Consider the following 19,548-nt stretch of genomic DNA (forward strand, 5'->3'; position numbering starts at 1 on the left):
TACATTAAGCATACTAAATCATTACAAAAGCACATGAATTTCTGCCGTAAGTCCGTACGGGTCCACTGCTCTTGCTCGAAGTTACTTGACATGAATTATTTCAGTGATGGCAACGCACCTCGCGCCGTCTCGCTCGCACTCGGGGGAAGAACACATCTTCCGTCTCAATAATTAGCCTTACGTTTGATAAATATTTGCACGTCTAATTAGGGGTATTTTTTTTACTTAGTTGTATAATGAAAAGCTTGTCTGGAAGACGACCGGATGGCGTAGTGGTTAGTGATCCAAATACCGGGTTCGATTCCCGACTGGGGCAGATATTTGTTTAAACACAGATATTTTTTTTCTCGGGTCTTGGATGTGCCCGTAAAATGGCAATAGGCCCGCCCCCTATTACATTGGGACTAATTATAACACTGGCGAAAAGTGGGTGCAATGCTGTATGCCCTTGCGCTTACACCGATACAGAAAACATGATGAGTAAAACCTGCACAGTTAGATGTACTACAACTAGATGTGTAAAGTAAACTCACAGCTGAGGACCAGCTTAAAAAAATAATTAATAATTATAATAAGGTTAATGAAATATGTTTTTTTTTGTATCTATACTGAAAGTTTGTCCATAGATTTAATCGATCTGGAATGTAGCATATCATCACTAAAGAAAAGTTAAAATAAACAGCAGTTAATTAATTTAAAGTAAAGACTATGTAACGGATATAAGTTATTTTTATTTATTTATTTTATTTTATTTATTAATCAAACATATTTTACAATAAAGACTTAAATACTAACAGTGTGACAAAAACCACTTTAGGTTTGACCGCACACTGGCACTCGCTCGACATTTCTCATTAATAAAACTATCTTAGGGTACTTACAGATAAGGCTTACATTCTAAATACACAGTGACATTATTGGTGTAGACACACACAAGTTACTACGTAATGTGTTCTACGACGCGCTACGAGACCCCGGCGTAGCAGCGTAGCCTAGCTACGTAGTGGCGTAGCGCTCTCGTAGCAAATATAAAGAAATAAAGTTATGATAATAATTAAGTTAAGATTTTTCGCCCACTTAACTATGTTAGTTCATTTATATACTCTGATAAGCCAGTGGCTCCAGGAATGTTATGATAAGAGCAATGAAAAAGTTCCGCTTTCAAAATTCTGACACTAAATTAACCCAACTTTTTATTTAAAATTTTAATCATAGAATAACAAGTACATGATTTGAACACAATATTTACGTTTTTGGTAGGTAATATTCTAATGAGCTGTTAAATGTAATTCAATACTACAGACGGCGTCATTAAGCTAGCCTTTTCCTTTCAGAAGTAAGTAGGTGCTATTGTCACTGGAACTTTTTCATTGCTCGTGAGTCGCGAGTGTAATTAGGTTGTGTGTTAGTTACTATGCGCGTCTGAACGTTATTTAGTTACGTTATACGTTATACGTGACGCAACCTTCACTCCGCTACTATGCTAATGAGTTATGATAATGATATGCCTAACGAAGGGACAGGAAATATTTTGCTGCCCAGTGTTAACAGGGAAGATGTTTTTTGAGCGAAGTATTAGGAATTATGAGCTGATATGATATTATTATTATATTTATGATTTTGACAAATTGCATCTACTTATAGCTCGTTAAAGTAATATAAACACTCACACCTTGTACTAATGTACTCCCTTGCGGGGTAGGCAGAGGTGCATTGCTGCACCCACTTTTCGCCAGTGTTTATGTTAGTCCCAATGTAATAGGGGGCGGGCCTATTGCCATTTTACGGGCGCATCCAAGACCTCGTTAAGGTATACCTATAAAAAGACTTTCTAAGTCATTCATAGTAGAAACCGTTTGGTCCGATACGTACGATGCCGATAGGACGCTTACCTCTAACCGGAAACGGAGACGCACTGTCTATCTGTCTGTCACAATAGGCCGCCGCGTATTGTTGCTAGTGTAAATGACGTTATCTTGCCGGCCGGGTATCTCAGGTATATTGTACACCATGTGGTTGTAATAATAGTAGCCTTAGTGCGAGTTCTCACTGCTTGGTGGAGGAAAACTTGGACTGCTTAGCAGAACAGAACGCACTTTTTAAATCAACTGTTTCATGAGAATTAACTCGAAAAATCTATTGACAAGAGTGACAAGACATAAACAAGATATACACCTACCAGAAAATCTAATTTAAAAAAAACTACCTATATATTTTCTATCCACAAACATCACTACTTTCAGTTTCAGCCTAATCCTAATCTTAACTAATATTATAAATGCGAAAGTAACTGTGTCTGTCTGTCTGTCTGTTACTCTTTCACGCCAAAACTATTGAACGGATTTGAATGAAATTTGGTATGCATATGGTATAGACCCTGAGAAATAACATAGGCTACCTTTTATACCGAAATTCCCACGGGGAAACTTTTAAAGGTGAAGCGAGGCTCGCGGGAACAGCTAGTCTAATATAAAAATATATATTCCTATATTTTCTATCCACGAACATCACTACTTTCAGTTTCAGCCTAACTTATACTAAATATTGCTGAACATCCGCAAGCATCCGCCCACAAGAAATGTTTTAAATTTTTTTTAATTAGTTGACTTTTTCTAACGTAAACGACCATTTATCGAGCAGTCAACGAGTGGCGACATCTGCTGACAGCGACGATTAGTCACGCTGACTGTCAATGCTGACGGTTGTGCGATGACTAACGTTTATTTGCTACGACAAGAACTAAACTTTAAAAGTCCTGAAAAAAATCTATAGCCATCGCTAGCTCAACAGTTTCTATATTATTCAGTTAATTACAAATAAAATTAAACTATGGTGAAACGGTTGTTTAGTAATTGGAAGATTTATTAGGCATTGGATAGCACTTTTGACATTTTCTACGTTTCTGTAGTGTAGTTACTTAGTACACTACAAAAACGTAGACAGTGAAGTGATGATCATTTGAAGTATGGACAGTCAAAAGCATAATTTATATTATAGTTAGACTAATTGAATTAGTAATCTGTAGTTAAAAACATTGTCAGAAAATAATATGAATTGATTGCAAAATTTTTACATTGCTTGTGGCGCCACCTGAATATATTCTCAAAACTCAATCAAACTCTACTTTTCTATTTTAGACCGTTTCCGTTAGAAAGTCGTTGATAGAAGAAATGTGAGGAAAAAACAGTTTTTCACATTTTCACGCCATTATCGATAATTTGTGTTGTAATAAGGTGTGAAGGGGCTTGACTAATGGACGTTGTGGTGAATTTTTCTCTGATGTTGACGCCAAGAATTCAAGGAAAACGAAGTTCTTGATATATTGGCAGTTGAATCAACTGAATGGCAACTAAAACTAAGCGTGTATTTAAAGTCGTAGAAGAAAAGTTTTTCACAATGATCTCCTGAGCTATCTCCTTTCAGGTTACAATGCCCCTTTTTTAACAACCTGTAATATAACTAAGAAATTGTTATAAAATGTACTAAAAATATTGTAACTCACTCTCACCTAAATAGTTAGTTGCAAATTATAAATACACAAAGAATAAATAGTATGAATAAAATATCTAATAAAAACAGCGTGAAACTAACGAACCATATTTTCATACTTTTTCAGCTACAATAATACCCTTTGAATACACAAATAAATAATACATAATGTACATACTCAAGCTGAAAGAGAATGTGAAGTAATCCGACACTAAGAGCGAATCAACAGCTGTTACATTTTATTCGCGCGCTTTCCGAAAATGTTTTTGCAGATGTTCCCTCTCACCAAACCGCAGAGACTCGGATATTCTGAAACACACTCAAATATGATTCATTATAATTTAAAACATAAGACACATGTAGTTATCTACAAGAGTAAAAAAGGAATAAGACAATCTTCTGAGTATTCCAGTGACGAAAAGTTCGAGTGAACACGACTCGGGTTTTTCACTGGAATACTCCAGTAATAACTAAATGTAATGGTAATACTCAGAAGGTGAAGGAATATGCCAGTCAGATTATGGTAAGCGTCTACTAATCGGCATCGTACGCAACAAACGTATCGCACTCAGTATTCTTTGTATAGAGTTTCTTCATACATTTATGGTAATCCGTATGGGAAAATATGTACAATACGGATAGATGGATGCTTACCTTTAGCATCAGTAGGTACACACAGTACAAAGAAGAAGAATGAAATGACTTCAATATCTCACTACAGAAAATACCTATCGCCTTACACGTGGAGAGAACGGGGCTTATATCTTGGAATGTGAATTACGAGAAATTGTTGTTCAAATTTTTTCAAAGGCTTTTCCGAGATTTTTATGCTGCTTATATTTTTTCAGCATAACAACGACCTCGTGTTCAATCAGGTACTTAGGTAGTTACTACCTATAACATAAGCCGGTACTGTAGTACCTACAATACTCCGAATAATATTTCTTTCAGGTATTTATGATAAATCCTCTTTACGCTTCTTAACTTTCTCGCCAGTCAGTAATTTGAATGTGAATTTCTTTCTGCTGTCCGCTGTCAGAATAGTTTGTGTGTTGGGCACAATGATGGAACAAAATTATTAGTGCAATTTTAATAGAAATAGTTTATAAATATGGAGTACAGAGTCAAATAACACGTAAGTTTATTTTAACATCTAAGTATAGTAGGGTACTCAGAAGTTGGACATATAATTATGTACCAAGGAGCGCTACAGCCCCTCAGTCAGTAGGCAACCGTTTTCCAACTGGAGAGGCAGCCTAATAGGTCGATTACATATATAACGAGTACAGTGGCGAGTCAGTGTCCTCGGCCGAGCACTCACAATGACTGTCTGTCTAAAGCCTTGTTCGCGTTTGTTATTTATCCAGTACATTATCCAGTACATAAGCGAAGAGTGTTGTTGTGTTTTCACTAATTGCTATTTTGGCGCTCACCCTACAATCCGACTGAAAAGCACCCTAAAACATTAGCCGATGACAGGATTTGATCACGCACGCGGGATTGCCCCGCATGCTTTCATACAAATATTCATTGTAACGCATGGAATATTGACGCGATACGCGGGAAAATGTCGTGCAATCCCGCGTGCGATGTAATTCGCATGCTGTTAAAACAGCCTTATCCCCAGGGTATGTCCCCCGCCCCCCGCCCGCCATGCCACGATGACCCCGCGCGCCCGCAGCGCCGCCCTGCTCTCCCTGCTGCTGCTCGTCATCATCTGCTGCTACGGGTACAAGAGGAAGTACCTCGTCTGTAAGGTGTGTATGTCCTGAACTGATGGCACAGTTGGGAATGTAACCATTTATTAACCGTCTATTATTAACTATAGAGCCTTATATTATAAGAACTTTAACCCTCGATGACAAAAGAACGGTGTTATCAGTTTAACGTGGCTTTGTATCTGTCTGTGGTAGCATAGCATAGCTCACAAACGGCTGAGACGATTATCTTTTTATATTTTTTAGTAATATAACCCAGAGTTTCCTTAGCCGTGTTTCGCGAAATCTGCATTTTCATGATTATAATGAGACTTTATTTTAATTTTAAAAATAATAAAAACTGCATGCAATGCAGTCTCATTCAGCTTCTCAAAAATTACCTGGTCGCTCCAGAAGGCCTGGCAAAACTTTTGTCTCGTCTTGGCGTGCGCGTATTACTCCCCGTGCTAGGTCTTCAGGTTCCACGCTTCATGACCCTGTCTCCTGGTCCCCAGAGCCCGGAGCCGTGCAAGCCCCCGCAGTTCCTCCGCCTGGAGGACGAGCGCCTCACGCGCCAGCTCCTCGACAACTACAAGCCGCCGCCGCTGCCCAAGATCTACTTCTGACCAACCAGAGCAGAGCTGATATACAGGTCTGAGCTTTGTAATGAGGGTAGATTGTAGAAAGTAGGCTTCGGTCATTGAGGGGTTTTCGTGACAGTCCCGGGAAACAAACGAGACTGACTGATGAGTAGGCACTCTGACCCTACTTTAGATCTCAAATGCTTCGGTCATTAAGCGTTTCTCGTGGGAATCCTGAAAAAAATACGGCAGACTCATTATTACCCCACATTGAATCTCTTGTTTCTTTCCGTTCTTCTCCAATTTTATGGAGAAACCATTTTATAAGTAGGTAAGCCTTCGGGATGGTAAAAACTAGCTTAGTATAAGAAGCATTTCGTTTTATAGGTACCATTTCTTTGTATTCTCGCGTAACTGTAAAGTTTAATTCTCTCCGCGTAAACACCGGAAGTTGAAAGTGAAAGAAGACTGAATGGACTTTACAAAACGGATGACTGCAATCTACGCGATAAGTACACGTAAACTAACAATATTTTTGAATGTTTAGTTACTTTTCTCACTATCAACATCCGAATTTGTTATAAAAATACCACATTATGATTACCTATAAATAAATATCAAAGTCTAAGACCATTTTCTACGTTTAATCATTTATCGTACTTATTAAAGTAATAATTAAGGGCCGGTTTCATTTATCATACTGTGATATTTTAAAATTGAAATAACGTTGCATGTACCTAATAGCTGCTTTATATCTATCTATCTATGATTGTTTCAGTGAAGACTGAATGGAACTGGACAGAGAGTTGGTTCAGGAAGTGATCGTTTTTTTGGTGACTTGGCTCATCTCTTACTTGGAATCTCGATTTGAATCACCACTACTAGCTTAAATTACTATCTTCAGTAAAAGGTAAAGTATTTTTAAATAGTTAACCGACTATAGCTATTATGCTTTAAATATGTTTACTACAATCTCTTGACAATTTTGAGTTGAAAAATTTATTACAAGTTTGTATATACCACAGAAGGTAGTAGTAGAGTCAACAAGACCTTTACAGCATCTTGATCATAGTCAAAGACGTCTCTGAATAATGAAACTCTGTATTGTCCGCAGGTGACGATGCCTGTTAGTGAATTTGTCCTGGTATTGTTCCACATCGTGCTAACAATATACGAGATCACTTTAAACCGCAAGAAGTCTTTCATCAAACCTAAAGAGTCCACAAGAGGACACAAGATCCCGCTTGTTGTGTCGGAACCACAGGAACTAAACCGGAGCTCGCTGAATGTGAAAGAGACGTCTAACGTTGGTGGAGAGACTATCGTTTGTGAACCTAAGAGTTGCGGTGTTTGGATCGCTTGAGTATAATGTGATTACTTTTACAAATATATTCAAAAAGTACTGGGTTATTTCTTCCCCCCAATCGTAGAAGGTACTTACCTAAACATACTATACAAGCACGGCAACTTGTGTAGGTCTAGAACCCGTTGCTAAAATTGGACCGCTTGCATTAGTTAATGCCTTTTGTCCTAATACAGAGTAGCCAAATACAAATTCTACCGCTGAACCAGGCAGACTCAAATCTTCAACTCCTCTTTCCAGCCCCCTCTATGGACTACACCCGTCTGCTGCTGGTGCTGCTGGTCTGTCCGCTGCTGCTGCTGCTGTGTCTGCCGCGCAACGACCAGCTGGTGCAACTGCGCTGCGTGCGCTGCCCCCCCGCGCCCCGCCACTTCTCCGCCGTCTACCTCAACCCCGACGCCGAGCCGAACTGCCACCACCAACCTAGACCCAAGGGGTTTTGATAACAACCATACTGGAGTCACACAGACAACGTCTGTCGCTCAAGCGCTGCTTGCGCCTGCTTCTAACAATACTTGCAGTGTCACTGGTGTACTGCTGTGGTGGTCTCCAACGCCACCAGGATCTGGGAGCCACGCCAAGGTTCCCCTGCTCTGTGCCTCTGGAGGGGCAGCCGAAGTACATGAAGAATAGGCCGAAGCCGCCCAAACCGCCGACTGCTGAAGACGATTACACGTAGATTGTGAAGAGAATTGGTTCATGATATTCTGGACTTTGCTTGAGAGTGGAGTTTCTTGGTGGTGCTGTAGATGATGAAGGTGGATGTAAGGATGATACTGGTGCTGCTGGTGTACCTGCTGATCGCGTGCTGCGGCGGCGGCGGCAAGAAGAAGCCGAAAGAGCGCGTGGTGTGCTACCGACCCAGGACCTGCCCGGACTAACTATATGCATAGCTGATTATGAATATGAATACAAGATTTTTGTAAAGTTTTGCTCGTTTGTTTTTCTTAGTTACCTGTTAGGAACATAGTGTAATATTTTTTTGATTTCATAAGACCAATTTTATCAAGATGTACCTAAATAGTAAGCTGGTAAGTAAGTATATTATGGTAGGTTTATTCCGTTAATACTGATATCAGCTAATCAGCTTGCCCTAAGGAACAGCATCCAGTTAACGCTTTCGTTGCTTGCAGACCCACAACTATGATCTACCCAATCTGAACAAGTTCAACAATGAAGAGAAGCACGGCAGTCTACATCCTAGTGTTCATACTGTATGTCATTCTCTACTGCGCTAAGAAATCTGAGCCCGAAGAGTCGTATTGCTGCTACCGCCCGGCGCGGTCCTACTGCAGGAACTCCAACAAGAAGAAACAATGTGGGAAGTGAACTTGACTCAGCGGTACGTGACGACATTCAATCATACATTAATTCAATGATTATTAACTGAGTATTAACCATACCGATCGCTAGCAAAGCAAGCGTGCAAGGCGGTCGAACACCATTTCACCACATCACTTCACATATTTTGGTTCACATTCCCAGCTTCATTCATAGCATTTGTGTCTGACGGGATAGCCTACGCTTTAGCATCTTTCTAATAATGATGTAGGTACCTACTCAAGCCCTCACTGGGAGTGCTTGCAAGAGGGAATCAGAGAACAGCCACTTCGGGAATTTAGCAGCTCTGCGGTAGCTGAAACAAGATATCAAATTTTGTAAATCGATCGGTACCAATTTAGCAACTTCTGAACTTGCTTACAATAATTGTAAAGCTTTTCTAATAATTGATTTCCAGATACTCGGAACTTTGAAACCAATTAAAAGTTTCCACAAAACCAAACATACCGCGTCCGCGTTCCACCACCCGCTTGCGTAGAATACAATGAGAGTGTCGAAACTAGTGGTCTATCTCCTGTTGTTCGTGTTATTCTGTTGTTGGAAGAGACGGTTCCAGTCGCGACGGGCAGCCGAGCCCGAGGCCCCGCCCCCGCCGCCGCCCCCCCAGCCCCCACGCTGCGGCCGCTGCTGCAAGCGCTTCGACTTCCCGCGAGCTCACAGGCTGAGGGGCATGTACTGTGGATGATCATGATGAAGATATTGGGTACTGTAAATTGTGCGTTTGTTTTATTTTGTCACTTAGACTTCATATAACTGAAATACCGATAGATTTTGCCTTACGAAGACTTAAAGCTCTGGTGACTGCTACTGTGTTCTACATGTTCGAGATATAGTTATCTTTAAGCATCTCTACATTAATTTTATCAACTTATTGGTAAATATCACTAAAATGGTTATAATAAACCTTGTTCTTATTATCTATTCTTTTCAGCACTTAACTTTGCCAATACTAACAGAAAGCAGAAGGATTATGATAATGCGTCGAATAATCTTTTGTTGTGGGTTAATTTTGCTGTATGTTTTATACTGCATGTCGGGGATCAACAAGCGTCCCTGCGTCCGCCTGGAGTTACCACCACAACCTACCTACCCTGACGAATACTCGGACTCTGATTCATTAAACCTCCTCATCATTTAGTCTGTGAGTCTCTGAAGATTATTGGTACAGGTAGGTTCTACACCGAAGTTACATTTTACGATAACATTACGTAGGGTTCTTTAAGTAGGAAATTTACCGCTAATATAGCAAGAGGAAGTCAAGCTAATTTTATCTCTGAAATTAATGAATTCATACCTATTTCAGATCCATGCACTCAAATACCTACGTACATAAACTGTTATTGACAGACATAAGATGAAAGTGGCGATAGCCTTGATACTGGTCAAAGTGGCTATGATTGTAGTTGGCTTGTCCAGCGGAGGTTCAACTCTAGCCAAGCGACGGATATCCTCTACACAAGACCTCCAAACTCTTGAAATAGACCCGGAAGAAACAGACCCAGTACCTAAACTAAACTTCACAAGCAAGTTAAGAAAGTGATTGATTAGTTTAACATGAAATTGCTGCCTACAATGCGTTGGAAAACCTTGATAATATTACTGATCCATCTGATGATATTGTTTTGCTTTGGCAAGTCCCGTCGGAGGGAGACTTACACTAGAGAAGTGTTGGTGGAAGCGGACCCGCAGCCTGAAGAACTCCCCGTAATTAAGAAGAAGTGCCACCGACAGTACTTCAGGCCTCGAGCTCACTGCCTCGGTGGATCCATCACCTCTACGTCTACAAGGTCTTATCAAGGATGCTCAGAAACTCATGTTGAATGCTAACTCTAAAGATGTTTAGGTAGGTAGGTACTTGTTATTTTTTTGTTTATGTATTAACTAAGTAGCTAGTTCAAATAAAATGTACAAATAAGTTTTAATTAAAGTGTTCTTAAACTGAAATCTGTACATTTTATTTCTATCCTCTTCCTGTCCATTCGTATCACCAGACACACTCTGAACTCTTCAGTCTCTTATTTTATTATCTAGTGAATATGGCAGAGTAGACTTTGCCAATGTTTCATAGCAATAGAGGTGGCATGGCCCTACTGAAACAGCTGTCTTGGGTCCACTGCTAGACATGCCGAATGCCACCACACCAATCTCGAATCGTTAATAGTTTAGCTTTCATTTAACATCCTTAACAACGAATCTTTCCTTCTTTCCAGAAACTTCAGCTAAAGCCGCATCAACCTAACCCACTGAAGCCACTTACAGCTAAACTCAAGAATGCGTCTCATAATTATACTACTAATCGCTCTATACGTTATCCTGTACTGCTTCTCCAAGAAGAAGAGCGGTAGCGGCGCTGACAGTAACAACAAAAGCGCAAAGGCGTTGCCAAAGAGTTGTCCTCCGAAGAAGGCTGGCTACCAGCCGCGCGCGCACCGCCTGCAAGGAGGTTGCGGAACCTCGACTCCTTGCCTCACCCCCCAACCCCAGCCCCCGCCCCGCGTGGCCCCCTGTGCCTCCTACGCGTCCAGACCTGCAGCAACCCAGTATACTGGCCCGCAGTGCCCCGCTGATTGCGTGCCACCCAGGTCGAATATGAGAAATACGAGGTGATTGCGATGTTGCTATTGCAGCGATGTAAACTGATAATGAAACAAATCTCATGTGAGTTGGTTTAGTTAACTACATAGTTAGGTACTTCAGTTTGTATGAGCCTTCTTGGACACTTATTTTGCCTAAGTAGCTATCCCACCTGAGCAGCTTCATTACCCTATTTATTTATGGTGTAACTGACCATAATCTCTTATTTCAGATAAATTCACTATGACGGAACTACCCTCAAGTTCAAAGGTGAAGAATCTCTAACCAGAGCGTCACAATAAAATGCGCATAAAACTGATCCTCGTCCTGATACTATACTTTATCCTACTCTGTATACTGAAGAAGAAGAGCAGCAAGCCGAAGACACAAACCGTAAAGACGGTGATAGAGAAGTGCAAGCCGTGTCGGAGATCGTTCCAGCCTCGAGCCCATAGACTGCGCGGGGGGTTCTGTAGCCCCGCGCCGACCGCTTGTTCTGAGAACTCGCCCCCCTCCACCCCGCCCACGCCGCCCTCACCCCCTCGGAGGTCCTCCATCACGTATGTCACCAGCAGGCATAGTCGCGGCAGTCGCACCAGTTGATGATAGAAAGTGGGAACGAATGAAGTCGAAGAATTGTTCGCTGATGAAAGTCTTGACGAAAGCTTTTACTTTATAGATGCTTTGATCCACTGCTCTAGATATTGACTTGACGAAGGGTTATTAGATTGATTATTGATACAACTGGTTTATAATGAAGCAGTTACTAATTCGCCTATTGATGATCTGTTGTTGGGGTGTAATGCAATGCAGGCCTGTGGCTTATAGAAGACATTGCTATCGAGGGTGTCAGAACTAGCTAGCTTGATTCATATTTTTATACTTATATTAATTTAATTTAATACTGGTGCTTCTAGTTAATGATATGGAGCGTAAAACGGGTAATTTAATCGCGATGGAACGCAATATTATTTGTCATTTCATTTTATTATTCATGGCGTATTGCTGCTGTAGGCCTTGCGATTAAAATAGCTTTCCACAAAATTAAACCTATTATATGCTGCGTAATATTATATTGAAATGAAGGCTTGACAATGGATAGAAACATAATGATTTGTTATTTGACTCTGTGCTTTGTTATTTACTGCTGTGGCTGCGTTCGCAGTTGCAGTAGATAAATAAACACATTTATTTGAAAATCAACGGTGTTTTTTTTTTCATTAGTTATATTAAAAACATCAGCTACATAATCTAGAGGTATATCTAAGCTTAATGTTATTCCAAAATTATTCGAAAAAATTATATACGACGTTATGTTTCCTTCAGTTAGACCGTACCTGATAAATTCTCAACATGGTTTCATCAATCAGAAATCAACAGAATCAAATTTGTGTGAATACATAGATATTTTATTGGATGCTATGGATAACGGATTTCAGGTGGATGCCGTGTATACCGATTATTCAAAAGCTTTTGATAAAATTCCCCATAATATATTAGTTAAAAAACTCGATTTATTTGGTATACACGGCAACCTACTGAGATGGCTAGATTCTTACTTAAGGAACAGGTCGCAAGCAGTCTATTAAGGGATACTTATCATCTTTTATCCCTATTTCTTCTGGTGTCCCCCAGGGCTCTCACTTGGGCCCCCTTCTCTTCAATATTTTTATGAATGATGATGATAACTAATATTTTAAATAATTCCGACTCTTTATTATACGCTGACGACACGAAAATATTTATGAAGGTGAGTTCTTTAGACGATTGTCATAACTTACAAGCAGATTTAAATAATTTAATACAGTATTGCAATAAAAATAAAGTTAAACTTAATATCGATAAGTGTTGTGTCATATCTTTCACAAGAAAAAAAAACAAAATTTTATATGACTATAATTTTCAAGATATAAGTTTAAGAAGGGTAACCGAGGTGAGGGACCTGGGAGTCCACCTCGATAGTGAATTATCGTTCCGGAGACACTACGATATAATTACAGCAAAAGCATATAAGATGCTGGGTTTTATTTTTAGACAGAGTAAAGATTTTAAAAGCCCCACCACTCTTATCTTGCTTTTTAACTCTTTTGTTAGGTCCATACTTGAATATGCATCGACGGTATGGAACCCTCAATACCAAAATCACATATACAATATTGAAAGAATACAAAATAAATTCATTAAACGTTTAAAATATAAATTTAAAAATTTCGATACCAACTCTTTTCTTTCACTTGAAACCCGCCGTGACATGAGAGACCAGATGTTTTTGCACAAAATTATCAACAACCATATTGACAGTCCATACCTACTTGGTAAAATGGCTTTGTACTGTAAAGGCAACTCCCGCCATCCAAAGACCTTTGTTATTAAAAACTGTAGTAGTAACTATACTAAAAACCGCTTCGCTATAAGAGCTTGCGAAAGTTACAATAAATCACATCATATAACTGATATATTTAGCGAAAAACTCATTAATTTTAAGAAAAAAAATATTTCTAACTTAAAAATAGCGTAGTAGTAGATTTGTCTGTAAGTAACTTATCATATAAATACATAGTACATGGGTAATATACCTAATTATATAATTATTATATAAGTACCTAATTATATTGTTGATTGTTAACTTCTTAACTTTATGCATCTTAAGTGTGTGTGCTGTAAGTTTTCCTAAAACAAAATAAATAAATAAATAAATAAGCAGTTCAGTGATGTTCTGAGTATTTAGTAAAAAAATAGGTGTGAAAACTTTATTGGCTTGTGTGTAAACCTTATGTTAATTTATAATATGTAATAGTATAAGCTGTTTGTTTTCCAAATAAAGAAAATTAAAATTAAAATTAAAATTAAAAAATTAAATTAAAAATAATATAGGTAGGTGGTCTATTGAATAGGATAGTTAAGAACAAGGAACTTAAGAACTTACCTAACTCTATAACGAGAAAGTTAAGAATGTCGAGAAGGCAATCCCACATTTCAAGTGATTGTCTAATACAATCCAATTATAAATAGTTTAGCTCCAAAAAAAATAAGTGAGGCCTTCCATACATGATAAGGACACCTATAAAATCAAATCAAAATACTGTAATAGGTATATACAAAAGATTTTTATTTCATCATTCATAGGTATCTATACTAAACTTACAAATTGGATCGAATACAATTTCAATAATTAATAATACATTATCAACAATAACTTCACCTCTTTAACTAAAATATAATATTCAATCAGAATTTTTCAGCAAGACTTTTATCCAGGGAACTAGAAAAAACTATTGCTGAAAATTTCGTATATTTGCAATAATAATAGGGTTTCTCATACATTAGACAAACTATTCAGCTAGGTAAAAGTATAAGCAGTGATGTTATATTCTCATTACATGTTTATTGTAGCGTAAGTATGAGCCAAACAACCTTTCATAAACCTAACACTGCAAGGATATAATACATAACAGTAAAGTATGACTCAAAAGATTATCGGATAACTCGCTATCAGTCAAGAGTAAAATCATTCATTTTTGTCATTTCACATCCTTACCAAAATGGCTTTTTTAAAGTCATATTTTACTGTGTAATTTTATTTAATCTATTTAAGGACTGTAATGGAAGATACGTTACCTATGTTATTATTGTGATTCATATGAGGAAGTTAATGCTAAAAACCTGAACAACAATGCAAATTAATTCTCATGCTTTAAAAATATAACATCTTAATTTACAATAATAATTCCGAGTTGTAATTTCACAATTAGTACCTACGTATGAAAACTCCTATTCATATTTTGAATACAAAATATACTTCCAACTGTGGGTGTGATTGTGGTAGGTGTGAATTAGCCCTTAGGTAAAATTTGGCAGTAGATTTACTTATATTTTGTTAAATTATGAAAAATGCGTCTGGCATACATGTTCGTTTTAACGATATTTTGTATACTATAAGTAGTAGGTATGTTAAACTAAACTTATTTACATTGGAATATCGTTTTCAATTACCACAATAATAATTATAATTTCACAAAATCTCGACTCAACATGTTTTTATTTACGTTTACACATTAGAAACTTCTCTCACGCCGATAAAACGTATAAACTCTCACCGTTATAATAATACATAATTATATATTTTTACACAAACACTAAACTTTTCAAGTAGAATCAACAAAGCCTCCACGCATTCAACATTTAAGTCCATTCCGAAGAGCAACGAAAACGCAGCCACACAATTTACTCCGCCATTTTGAAATCACCGGCCATTTTGAAAACACCGGCCATTTTGAAAACTTCAACCATTTTGAAATCGCCGGCCAATTCGTAACCATCCGCCATTTTGTCGCTGCGTTTTCTCCCGGCGTTTGTCCGGTCTATTCAGTCGTACAGATGCTATAGCAGCGCCCGGATCTCCTTGTGTATGTGGCACAGGTAGTCCACGTACGACACGCGGCCGTCCACGCCGCGGTCTTCCACAAGGAAGTGTCGTAGCACCGCCTCCAGCTTGTCGTGTTGCCGCATTATCGTTAGCTGCAACAATAGTTGGAGTTATAGTCGATGCTGATAGGGGTGTCTGGACTGGAATGATAACTGGGCAGTCATTGACAACATTTTATAAAAATACAGTGGCCGTATCATGAGAATAATTTGGACACGTAGTGAATAGGTTATTTGATGGGCGGTTCACCAGGATTTGTATGCGTTTTAGTATTTACTACGTTACCGACTGGAGCGCATTTCAAGACCTCATACTAATTCCGGTGAACCGCCTATCGAAGAACTTATTTAGTCGGGATGTATTCGTGATACAGCCAGCAACCCTTTATCTATACGGTAGGTAAAGTTGTATGGACTAGTCTAGGATGGATAAAATTTCTAGGTAGGTAGGTACTTTATCTTATTTCGTATGGGATTAGTTTACAAATTAGTGTTTGTTAAATATAATTTAGCAGTCGTTAGGTAGTGTTAATTAATAAAAAATAGAGTAAATTATCATGAAGTTTTCAAAAGCAAGCGTACCTTATTAGGCAAGTGTCTATTGCTCCCACAACTAAAAGACACAGGCAAAAATACGTTTCAGTACCCGTATCATGAAAATTCGAACTAACGAATAGAATCGAATGCGAGTGCGACTATTGTCAACTTGACAGCACTTTCGAACACTTTTTACCTTTCGAATGAGTTTCGAAAAGAATGACCACAGAGTACATGATATTATTCTGACAATGACCTATGGAATGATAGCTGTCAAACTTTCGCAAATCTGTACACCGCAATACACCGCCATTTTGTTGTTGACAGGTTGACAGCACTTTCGAATAGACTATCGAATAGAATATGCTGCGGTTTTTCATGATACGGGTACAGGTGTCAAAACTATAGATTGGCAAGTTGCTTGGCGACCCTCCTTGCGGGGTGAAAGACGCGGAGGGGACGAGGTACCCAAGACGACAGCGGGTAGCGGGAGGGTAGCGGGGAAGGGCAACGCGTGCACTGCATGTCATTGTTACGGCTGCATTACGGCAGTCTCGGCCGCGCAGCCGAGGCGGCCACATGTCTTATATAGTCTGTCATAATTTGAGTGCGACCCACATGAGATCATTGATCCTGAGACCATTAGTCTTAGGATGAGTGTTGAGGCCTTTTTAATATTATCATTATATTATTATTAGGTATCTATAATTCGTCAACAAAATAACGTTAAAAACAACAAATCGTATAATGTCTCAATATAGGGGCTTCTTGTAGAACAGCGTACCGGATCAGTCATGCTACGCGGCTAAAGATTGGTACTGCGCAGTCAGATACGAAAAAGTAAACAACAAAGACGAAGAGTCCATATGACAGTGCGTCAGTTGTCAGTTCTTCTAACTAGGAAAGCAACCAAAATTTATGTGATTTAATGAAAGTAATTAATGAGCATAACACAGAGAAAAATTACAAAATTGATGAAATTTTGAAAGAAAATGGTCATATCGTGCTTCGCCTACCCCCATACCACCCGGAATTAAATCCTATTGAACTTGTGTGGCGGTACGTGAAAGGCGAGCTCGCAAGAACGTCGATTGACTCTAACTTAGATAAAGACATAAAAGACTTAGAGTTGCTTTTCTCTAATTATTCGCCTGAAAAGTGGAGAAATTGTGACGACCATGTCATAAAAAATTAAGACGAATATTATAAATCTGATTGAGTATTTGACGATGTATTGGACAGGTATGTTATTGTTAATTTATAATTTAATATAAATTAAACATAAAATATTATAGGTGTACACTGAACTAATATGTCTGGCGTACTCTAGTACATTATACTTCAAAGTAGGTATAATGTTTTTTGGTTTCTGTCTTAGATTTATAATTGAAGTTAATGAAAACGATGGTGAAGATGAGGATGACGACGACGATGAACAAGTTCAAACAGAGAGTGAACATGAAAGTGACATGGAAATTGATTTATAAAATAAAACACTTTTACATAAATAAATTCAAATTGGTAGATATTCTGAAGGTAAACATCCAAATTTTAATGCTGTCAAACTATAAATTTTAAGCTAAATATGACATTTACGGGAACACTCATAGAATAAAATTTTACTTACGTCAGAAATAGTTACAAGCTAACGCGAGATTAATCCGGGCACACTTTTCTACGTGTGTAGCATGTCGTGCTACCTCGCCCCCGCCACTTCTTTCACCCCGCAAGGAGGGTCGCCAAGTAACTTGCCACATTATAATTTAAATACGATAGCACGCCCAGTCTCATACATAAGTGAATGTCATTCATTTATGTATGAAAGTATACGGATACATACTACACATGAAAGCCTCAAAAAAGGCCTAAATATACAACCACAAACTTTTTTAGGGAATAAACACCAGCTATTACATAATTTGTACGAAAGCACTATCAGACTAATAAGACCCATTTTTTTATGGTAGAGTCGAAATGAGTTTCTATTGAATGCAATATGGAATGAAACTCAAAGTGGAGCTTTAACCAATTTTAGTAGCAGAATGTCGCACAGCTAAATCCCAAATCAATGAATGAACAAACCCCAATAAAAACCAAATTCATTCTCATTCACGAACGAAACCCAAACCCAATCCCGAATGAATGATTGAATGAATTCACTAAGAAAACAACATAGAGTAGAATCCCAAGCCAGCGCCGTCACCAGCTAAAATTGAATTGCCTACATTTACATTAACTTCTGTATGGCCTTGTGGACGTCCAATAGGAAGTCGACATAGGATGGCCCGGTCGTGGCGTCCTCGACCAATGAGCGACGCAGCTGCAGCTCGGCTGGAGAGTTCTGGGTCATCACCGTGAGCTGCGATAGGGGGGTTGTTTTAGGCGTGGGAAGGGAGGTTTTGAGTAGTGTTGGGTGTCAGCACAAGCTTACTAGTGTAGGGGTCCACCATCCCGCACTAGGCCGGCGTGGTGGACTAGGCCTAAACCCTTCCTTCATTGGAAGGAGATCCGTGCCCCAGCAGTGGGGACGTGATGGGTCGTGATGATGATGATGATGATAAAGAGTAGTTAGTGTAAGTGGGTAGAGTTTGTAGGATATTCGAGAAATTTGTGGGTTCTGGAATATTTGTGAATAGCTGGTGTATTGGTTTACTTTGTAATTTCAGGTGTTTTAGTTTTGTATTTGTATTTAATATTTACGGGATGTTATTAAATTGCTGTCTTAATTGCAAGTACTTAATACGGTTTAATCTTTTATTTTGGAAGCATAAACGGAAGTAGAACACAGCAGAAAGGAAAAGCATGCTTAAATATTAAAAACACAATCAAAGGAAGAAATAGTGCTTTTAAGGTGGATGAACATCAACCACATGCCTTGTACACTCAAATCAAAATCAGTCCCCTCAAACCTCTATACCACTTTTGCAACTTGTACCTATATGAAGAACAGATGATATTCTGTAATACCACAAAGTTTTACATCTTTTCATTCTTATACGTACCCAGCTTTCTATATATTGCAGTTTAGTTCCTTCGGCCATAACACCTATAATTCCGTGGGTACCATAACACTTTGGCTGTTTTAATTTTAACTACAACAATGCAAAGTAACGTTCTTGTCGTGTAACAGTTCATCTAAATTCAGTTTTGAGTCCCTTTTACTCCACCATATAACTGAAGATTTCCGGCCACCTGGATTAATTCTTGCTGCGTCAAAACAATCACATTTGGCTTGCTGTTACCAGAAGTTTCGATGGTCAGTACGGAAATATAAATAAGTATACAGTAGAAAAGGGTTACCCGCATGTAGACCTTGCGCTGGCGCCGCGCCTGGTCCACCAACTCCTGGCGGCCTCGCTCAGCTCATTATCCAGTACCGGCAGTTCCCTCACACTGGTGTCTATGGCCTGCGGGGGCTGACCGGACCAAGCCCGCCTCGACTAACTATACAGGGTTTTGCAAATGTGGTAGCTGTAGTAAGCCAGACCCCCTGAGCCACGCGGCTCTTTCGGTTTACTTTGTTGCTAAAGTGGTATCTATA

The 19,548-nt window shown here is 38.8% G+C and overlaps 1 protein-coding gene and 1 long non-coding RNA gene across 2 annotated transcripts in view; one reads left to right on the forward strand and one right to left on the reverse strand.

Moving 5' to 3' along the window:
* Positions 1-4,517: 4,517 nt before the first annotated feature.
* LOC119691846 lies at positions 4,518-8,062 on the forward strand. The gene is made up of 6 exons (XR_005254030.2): positions 4,518-4,624; positions 5,117-5,246; positions 5,702-5,838; positions 6,546-6,677; positions 6,882-7,137; positions 7,371-8,062. It is a non-coding gene; the product is annotated as an uncharacterized LOC119691846 (long non-coding RNA).
* A 6,071-nt stretch (positions 8,063-14,133) lies between these two features.
* LOC105385271 (protein transport protein Sec24C) overlaps positions 14,134-19,548 on the reverse strand; it is a 31,044-nt gene continuing 25,629 nt past the window's right edge. The window contains exon 21 of the mRNA XM_048630843.1: positions 14,134-15,563. Coding sequence (XP_048486800.1) covers positions 15,426-15,563 — 138 coding nt within the window. The 3' untranslated portion in view covers positions 14,134-15,425. The remainder of the gene's footprint in view (positions 15,564-19,548) is intronic.

The sequence above is a fragment of the Plutella xylostella genome, chromosome 27, assembly GCF_932276165.1.
Source record: "Plutella xylostella chromosome 27, ilPluXylo3.1, whole genome shotgun sequence".
Classification (NCBI taxonomy): Eukaryota; Metazoa; Arthropoda; class Insecta; order Lepidoptera; family Plutellidae; genus Plutella; species Plutella xylostella.